General features: G+C 43.6%; 1 protein-coding gene across 1 annotated transcript in view; it reads right to left on the bottom strand.

Moving 5' to 3' along the window:
• The window catches only part of Ppp2r2d (protein phosphatase 2 regulatory subunit Bdelta), a 29,727-nt gene continuing 20,568 nt past the window's right edge, over positions 1-9,159 (bottom strand). The window contains exons 5-10 of the mRNA XM_005351436.2: positions 8,087-8,271; positions 7,449-7,561; positions 5,531-5,708; positions 5,024-5,188; positions 3,654-3,915; positions 1-779 (exon numbers count right to left, since the gene is read on the bottom strand). Of these exons, the coding sequence (XP_005351493.1) occupies positions 500-779; positions 3,654-3,915; positions 5,024-5,188; positions 5,531-5,708; positions 7,449-7,561; positions 8,087-8,271 (1,183 nt within the window). The 3' untranslated portion in view covers positions 1-499. The remainder of the gene's footprint in view (positions 780-3,653; positions 3,916-5,023; positions 5,189-5,530; positions 5,709-7,448; positions 7,562-8,086; positions 8,272-9,159) is intronic.

Below are 9,159 nucleotides of genomic sequence, written 5' to 3'. Positions count from 1 at the left end.
TTTAAAAACACTTCACAGTGTGTTGTGTTTATTAAGTAGCTCCACAGAGGTGTGATGGCAGATACAGTGGGTGAGTAAAGCTGCCTGAGCCTGCTCGGGCGGATCCACGCACCAGTGGTGATGCAGTCCACTGGGGCTCCAGGGATGGATGGCAGAGACAGAGGGAAGAGCTGGACAGAGATGGGATGAGCTTTTTATCCTCTCAGATGTTAGTTTTTTGGTCTATAAGAGTAAGTTGGAAAGGCTCAGACTTAAATAAATACAATTGAGGAACGGCCTTTATTGAACAAAGTCCACCAATTCAGCTTCGAGTAGGTTTTCCTTTCAGCAGCGGCACTCATCTCTCCCAAGACTCCAGCTGAGACCCCTTCTTCTCCTGTGTCTATGAGGAAGTGGAAGTGCATCACTATTCTCAATGGAGAGGACAACGCCTTTTCTGTGACAGGAAAACGACTGGCTTAACTATGCAAGACAACACTTGGTCCTCCAGTCAGCTTCCTTAGTTTATTTTGTCCTGGAATATATACAAGTTATTGGTGGCAGCTACAGCAATAATGCTCTCCATGGGGTGCCAGGCTGTGTGAAGGATCTTCTTATTGAAGTCCAAACTGTCCACGCTAATCTCGTCTTTCTTTCTCTTACCCCCTGTACATACTTTCCGGGGTTTCAGGCTGGCTCGGGGCTTGCTGTTTTCTCTCGAGGCTTCCAGTGTAACATCCCTCCGCGTGTTTCTATCAAACATTCTGAAGAAGTTGTTGTAGGACCCCGTCATAATGGCACTGTTCAAGAGAGAAAAGGGGAACACTGAGTAGCAGTGGAGCAAGGCATGAAGCACAGACCCTCCCTCCATGAGCCCCAATCTCTCCATTGTCAGGAAAGAAATGCACTGCAGATTCTGCAGTGAACTTCACATATTTTCATGTCCAAGTAAAGTCATGGATCCGTCATTTTAAATACAAGCTTACAATGGCCAGAAAAGAGTGTAAGATCCCCGCAGTGGGTCTTACAGGAGGTAGTGATCTGTCTGACACGGGGGCTGGGAACAGAATTCCTTCATCTCTCTTAATTAAACTAATGTACTGAAGGGGAGGGGAAGAGTAGAACATAGGAAGATCAGGGTAGGGGAAGAAAACTTTGTCCAAGTCACTTTTAGTCTTAGCACTGGGGAGGCAGAGGTAGGCATATTTCTGTCAGTTTGAGGCCAGTCTGTTTACACAGTGAGTCCCAGAACACCAAGATCTATGTAAGAGACCCTGTCTCAAAAAATCCAATTATCCCCGCCCCCCATAAAGACTCTCATGAACTGATATGATAGTTAACTATGAGCCTGGAGCATCTCATCAACAAATTTAAGTCAAAACTAGTCATATGCTGATCACGTTTCCCAATGGAGATTAACTCAGTTATCAAACAGTGTGGCTAATTTAATTTCTAAGTTTCTTTCACAGCCAGGTACAGTGGATGGTGCACATCTGCACCCAGACAGTTGAGACAGGAGTCAAAGGAACAATCTGATCCATGACTTTGGAAGGGGCCATTTTTACATTTTATATTTTGGAATGTGTATTTGGTTTGCAAGTTGTTTAAACACAGGTATGTCCATGTGTGCAAGTAGGCCCAAGGCTGACAGAGTTTCTTCCTTAACTGCTCTCCACTTTACTTACTGAGGAGGCAGGGTTTCTTGCTGAATCAGACTGCTCTGATTCTGACTAGTCTAGCTGCCAATCTTGCCCCTGAGATCCTGTGTCTGCTGTCCCTGTGGGAATTATGTTCCACTGTTGGGATGACGAGCAGCAGCCATACAGCGAGGCCTTTTCCTCCCTGTTTTAAAGATAAGATCTCACATAGCATCATGCTGTTCTCAAACTTGCTATGTAGTAGAGGATGACCACAAATTCCCGATTTTCCTGTAAATGAAGGGAATACGGCTATGTGCCAACGCACCTACTTATATAGTGAGTTAGAGGCCAGCTTGGGCTACACAATACAGAATACTGTTTCAGATAAAACAAAACAAAACAAAAACAAAATACATTTCACACTGCCCTCTGACTTCCCTGGCAAGTGAAGACCAGTCAATCTCGTCTGTCTTCTCCTTGGAAAACCTCAAGTTCTCCTACTCCCATCAGGACCGCCATGTCTTGCTCTCTTATTACTACATGCCTAGTGGTCTTTACAACGAACGTCTAAGTTCTTCAAGTTATTATATTGCTCAGGGCTCTTCTCAGCTGGCTGTAAATACTTTTACAGTCTGGCTAATTCTGCCCCAAATTCCACACCAAACAAACTCAGAAAAACCCTACACAGCTATTCTTGTTCATACAAAACTACCGTGTAAACACAGGAATAAGTGGTAACAGAGGGGCTGGGGCTGGGAATTATGGTTTGATACACTCTCGAGAGAGCACCTGAAGTGAGTGTGCAGGACTGAGTGTGTAGAAGAGGACCCGCTGCTACAGTCCTCTCCATTTCTGCATGGAGCCAATGCTTATGAAAGGGCAGGAGTGGAGTCAACAGCAACTGCCACAAGGACAGAAAGCAGAGAGCAACCAGGTGTTCTTCAGGACTAAGTATCTTATCATCAGCATGGGTGCGAACTCTGGTGCTCAATTAGGACAGACAGTGCCTGCACTGAGGTGGGGCCTCTACACAAGTTCACGCTGCTTGCTGTAGTCCAATAACCGCATGCATGGCCTCTGAACATTTAAACTGGCATGCTAGTTAATCTGTGAGCAGTCCAAGAAAAGGTATGTTCAAGGATGCTCAGCTCTGCCCCCGGGTAAGCATTTAGTTCTTTGGTGTGAGGTCTTCCACATCATGCAGCTAGGACAGACCTCAAACTTCTACATGGGTGGAAATAGAGAGACTCTGTAGGGATGAACATTCGGGGCTCAGACAGCAATTTAGTATGTGAGCTCAACTATTACTTAAAGAAGTATTTGTATCATAGCTGATGTTTCTAGGTAGTTATACTTTTTAGACTGCATCTTACTATATAGCCCAAGCTAGCCTTGAACTGGTGATGCTCCTGCCTTAGGACCTAAATGCTGTAATTAAGACTGTGTGCCACTATATTCCCAGTCATTTATGTTGAAGGGGTTTTCAGTTGTTTATTCACTTAAATTCTCAACAGAAACTCTAGAAAATGGTAACCTACGAGAATCTGATTACAGAATCTGAAACATGACTTCTTTTGGGATGATTTCAAAGACCTCTCAGTAGCACTAAACAGTGTAATCTCTATACAATGTGCAGGAGATGAGCGAAGCAGCCTCAGACTGCAATGAGGCAGCATATTCCAGAGAAGTGTACAGGAGTGCTGTAGGCTGTTTCTTAAACCTCTCTGAGGAGAGGCCTTGTGGACTAATAAATGACTTCCTGCTTCCTTCCTTTCACTTATCTATGTCATCATTCACCGAACACTCTACAACTATTATGAACCACGGTGCACTGGCAGCGAGGAAAGGTCTGTGCTCAAATGACTGGTTTTCTCTGACATACATCATGAATAAATAGAAGGAGAATACAATCCTATCCGTATTCTATAATTGACTGAGACGCTCTTTCTGGTAGCACTCAGTCTGAGGGATTTGCTAGAGATCCTGAAGGAACCAGCACTTCTGGATGCCAGCCTACGACGCTGGCAGCCTTACCTGTCTGACCCGTTCCAGCAGCACTCGAACTTGTCAAAGATGCAGTCATTCTCATACAAGGAGCAGAGCTTGCTTCGTAGGTACTCATGTACCTGGTGGGTCTCGACAGGCCTGCCCTCCATGTTGAGGTCCCATACCTTCACCGACAGATAGTCTCTGGTCATCATGTACCGACCACTGTGGCTGAACTTGACGTCAGATATAGATGAGATTATTTCTGAGAAAAAGGATCTACTGCTGGGGTCTTCTGGCTCTTCAAAAACTGAAAAACAAAGTGGGCACTTTCAGCTACTGTGTTAATCACATGACTAATGCGGTAATCAAGCACCACCGGTGCTGCACACATTTCATGGTGCCACCCTCCTGAGTGGCTGAGCGACAGTTGCTTCCCTGTACGCTAAAGTGCCTCAGTCTGCGAGTGGGGAGCTCTACTGCTCAGTTGCACATGGTGGATTTCTAAGATGGTATACCAGGACAACACCGACCATGGTATGCTTTAAAGTAGGACCTTTTAAAAAAATACATTTTATTTAGTTTATGGAGAGGGCTTGCATATGTAAGAGAGAGGACAAGTTTCAGGAGTCAGTTTTCTTCTTCTTCCATGTAAGTTCATTTGCTGAGCCATCTCATTGGCCCTAAAGTTTTATTTTTAAAATTTTAGTTATGTGTGTGTTTGTGTGTACAGAAAGTGTGGGGAATCCCCTTGGAAATGGAGAGTTTTTGTTGTTAAGACAGGGTTTTACTACGTAGCCCTGGCTGAACTCCACTAACCCACCCACCCACAGACACAGAGTTTGCCTGGAAATCTGCCTGCCTCTGCCTCCAGAGAGCCAGGATTAAGGGCATGGCTTTGTTTTTGCGATGAAGCTGGAGTTAGAGGCAATTGTGAGCCACTTGAACTGGGTAGTAGAAACCAGTCAGCTCCTCTGCAAGAACAGTACATACTTAACAGGTGAGCCATCTTTTCATCCCCAGTCTCCTAAGAGTCTTAAGTCTTTTCCTGGTCCTCAAGTGATTCTGCCTCAGTTTCCTGAGTAGCTGGGACCCCAGTCACACAGCCTTTTATCTCCTGGGTCAGTTCTTTATGGCTACAGAAAACACAGGTAGAATGCACTCTTGATGGCTACGGTCCAGGTCCTGCCACACAAAAGAGGCCATGATGATGGTGCTCCACTGGATGGACCTAGGTAAGGGGGAGCTAGGGCAGATGCTGAGCTGAATCAGAGCAGAGGAAAGCTGATGGAGCATCTCTTTATTAGCATGGTCCACGTGGAGCCTCCCCATACTCCAGGCCTGCAAAGGACATGGATGATGTCTATCAGTGCAGACAGCTAGTTTCTGGAAAGCAAGGGTATTCCTAGGAGACTTACACTTGGCATGCCTGTCACACAGGGCAGAGGAGCGCATGTCACACAGCCTGATGGTCCCCTTGCTACTGCTATAGACGAACACATTGCACTGGTGTGGGTGGAACTCAGCGGCAGTGATGACTTCTGTCAGCTCCTCCATGTTAGCTGGCTTGATGTCCACAATGTCTGGAGTGCGAAGTTAAGGCACAATACTTGGCCATCCAAGGGAAATTTGATAGACAGCTATGCAGTGAGGGAGGAGCTGCGGGAGACTGACCATATATACTGCCACAGAGGAGTGAGCCCACAGCAAGGGGCTTCAGGTGGATGCAGGACAGTGACTGACTATGACAGAGCACACTGAATGATAACTACAAAGGCAAGCAGTGCTATCTACAAATATTTCTATCTATAACTAATTAAAAACATGCAAACATTATCAAATCACAAATGATTTTGTTTTCCTTATTATTTGACTTTAAGAGCTTACTTGGGGTTGTCAGAACAATCCTGGTAAATAAAGGATACTGAAGCTTCTATTTGTGATTTCTAAATGCCATAGGTTAATTCTCAGATCATCTGCAGAGAGATATGTTTCATGATCACTATTTACTGAAATGGAATTAATGTGATATGTATGAGCATTTGCAAAAATTCGTCGTGGACTTGCTTCTACCATAAGGTCCATGGGCTTCAATATTGGAACCTAAAATGGAATGGAGAAAGGAATTCAAAACAAAGGTCATAGCAGCATAGCATACGGTATTTAGACAAGAAAAGGGACAGAGGTTTTCTATAACTGTGTAACACCTCAAACCAGGAGAGCTGCTACAGAGCACAGAGTGGAAAGCTGTCTGTTCCCAGCTATATTCCTCTTTGTTTGCATTACAGCGGCAATAGGGTCTTGTTGGAAACAGACAAATCTCTGCTCTCACAGCACTGATGGTCTGCTTTATAGTGTCAACTTCTGGGCCATAGTGGTGGGGTGTATGTCTATGTAGGGATCAATAGACAGCATGCAAAAAAAAAAAAAAAAAAAAATAGCATGCAGGAGGCCCTCTGGGCTGAGAAGGCTCTACCTCCTGATGTAGGCCTAGCCACAGTCTGAATCCTTCATGTATAGGTCTTGGTGTCACAGTCCCAGATGATACTGGGGGAAGGATGGCCTGGCCAGAGCACTTGTGCCTGATACAGGCATAAGAGTCAGTCTAAAGAACCAGCACCACAAGAGAGAAGAGGAAAAGGTTTCTCTCTCCATCATTCAGGGAAGGGAAGCCTAAGGTTCCAGTGAAAGCCAAATACTAGAGTAATTTCTATTGATATAACTAGACACCAAAAAAACTTGATTGAAGGCTTAGAAGAATCTCTCAATTGAGTCTTCTCTCCTAAATTCTATAAAAGTGAGCCTGCCTGGACAAATGTGTAGTGATGCTGTTCTCATTTTAACCTAGGTCAGTGCTGACCATACCCTGGGGTTCCCTAGAACAAAAACGACAGTTTCACAGTATGCAGGTCTAAGACACACTGTCATGGTTTTCTACTGTTTCCAGCTAATCAAAGCAGCAACTGCAATCCTAAATGAAAGAGCCCTTTTAACTACAGTCCTTTTTCACAGAACTATAATAGTAGAAAAAAAATAAAATCCTTAAAAGACCTCAGCTCTCACTCAGGGAAAGCCAGATGTTTTTTTTCTGAGCTCTGAGAAATAGAAACTCCAATACAGACCTAAGAATATCACAGTCGCTGGCCAATGATTCTGTCCTCACACCATGCCAGTGCAATATCACCTCTCTCATATGGTTTACTTCCACCAATCAGACAGGTTTTCTTCAGGTTAACTCTGTCAAAGAGGCTTAGAATAAAACCAATACTGGGCCTTGTAGGTCCTGAGTTTTCCCAATAAGCACATGCATGAGCTTATAGGATATGCAGGGGTCTGAATGAGAGGATCTCAGAGTTTGGGAAGGGCTGTGTGTGCAAAAGGTGTGGAGCTGGTGGCAGGGGAGGTAAGACCAGAGCAGGAGGTTCCCGAGAACTTGGCACTAGCACCTTACACCATGGGAGATTTAAAACAAAATGTGACCACACTAAGTCAGAGATGCAAACACAACACACTATGCCAAAACCGACCAACAGTATGGAAGAAGGCATCCACTACAGAAGCCCAGCTGGCCTGGGTCCTTCTTAACACAAGCTCTGCCAGGAAACCAAACATGAGTTTTTCCCCTCAGCACCATCGTATTTCTGAAGACTGTGACCTTGGTGACACGGATGAGTGCCATTTTCAACAAGTACACAACAAGGAGGGACACTGCTATTATTACAGATGATCCAGCAAGGCAGACCTTGTCATACTTCACTAAACAGTAGTCTCAACAACTGATATAACTGTTTTGGATTAATTTTTGAAAAGTGCTGGAAAGGTTAAAGAAAATGCAGCATATACCCGTAGTGCCGTAATTCTAAATGGGTCTCGAAGTCGTCCATCTTCATCTTTCAAGTTATAACCTTCTGCTCTTTTATCCCGTTCACTTATTTTCCATAATTTAATAGTTTTATCTGAAAATAAAAACCTTATTCTTCATATTAAAAGAAAAACCACAAATAACATGTATCACTATTATTTGACTGTTCTAGGAAACTTCTGCCTGCCTAAGTTGGTGTCTAAGCTTGGTAGGCTGGGGAGGTGGTTCACTGGTTAAGAATGGTTGCATAGCAAGCATGAGACCCCAGGTTCAAATCCCCCACCATGTCCCCATAACCCCAGCACTGTTTGGGGTTACTCAATAGAATAATGGGAGAGTAACAGTGCAGGACACCCAATGGTCTTCAGAAGCATATAAGCATTTACCACATATATGCACAAACATCATACACATACAAAAACTAAAGATGCAGACAAATATACAAAGCAACACTTTTTTTTTTTGCAGAATTTGAACTTCCTAGCTATTGTTTTCACCTTAGCTGACAATTCATCCTCTCCAAAGTTTAAAGCAGAAACAACCCTTAGAATTATTTGAAATAAGAATCCATCCACACTAGACTTAAAGATTAAATCAAATAGCCTTTTACAATTCTCACCATTTGTAGAGAGTAGAAAATGAGCAGCATTCTGTTGCGGTAACCACCTGATTTTATTAATTTTTTCTTCAATTTCTAGACTTTTCAAATAGTCAAACTCTGGCTCATGACTCTGAAAGGTACTGTAAACATTGTACTCTCCCCTAGAGTGAGCGCGGCCTTTATTCTGCAAGGAAACATGATAGCTTCTTTAATGAACAAAGCACAATGAGGACACATTTTTGCTACTATCAACATGAGCATTAAATGATCATACATATTTTTAAGATAAAAAAGGTCTCGTTCAAAACCCGCTGAAGTTTACTTTAATGCACTTGGAAGAAATAAAGAGCACTGTAGCCGTTCACTGCACATCTAGGTGTTCTCTGCAGTGGGCAAGTAGCTTTGTGTGGACATGATTAGGCTTGTTTGTAGACCTGCTCCCCTCCTCCACCTTTGTTTGTAATTGTTAAACTGACCCCAAGTCTTGTAAGTTTACAGTGTAAGCAAAGTTTCAGGGCCCAAGTTCTACCTCTGGCAGCCCCTGCCAGCTAGCTTTGGCTACCAGTTCCAGTATGCCAGTACAAAATAAAGTTAGACAAGAAACACGAAGATTTAAATTGGCCACATCAGGGAAAGCAGAAAGGTCTAATGGGGCTAATGGCTCATTTATAGGGCACTGATGAGCTTTAAATTTAAATAGAGAAAAGAAAAAAAAAACAACCTAGTATCAAAACACAAGAGGTATGTGTAGCCTGGCAGTCTTGGCCAGGGTGATTTTATCTAGTGTCCACTCTGGTTCCAATTATTTGTACTAGCTCTCGGGAGATGTTAGCTTCTGCTCTGCAGTGCAGCCTTGCCCTGTGGATAATTGCTCATGTCAGGGTGTAGTCCTGTTAGCTCTGCTGTTCCTGAAATCCAAGGATAAAGACAATGACTTATCGTGATTTAATGTGCTTATGACACAAGGAAGCAGGTAACCCAAAGGAAAGTAGTCGAATACGAGTGATATGAGTACCATATTTTCATACTCCTTTCAACTGTCTTATACGAGTGATATGAGATACCATATTTTCATACTCCTTTCAACTGTC

The sequence above is a fragment of the Microtus ochrogaster genome, chromosome 8, assembly GCF_000317375.1.
Source record: "Microtus ochrogaster isolate Prairie Vole_2 chromosome 8, MicOch1.0, whole genome shotgun sequence".
Lineage (NCBI taxonomy): Eukaryota > Metazoa > Chordata > Mammalia > Rodentia > Cricetidae > Microtus > Microtus ochrogaster.
This window is presented reverse-complemented; position numbering and strand designations above follow the sequence as displayed.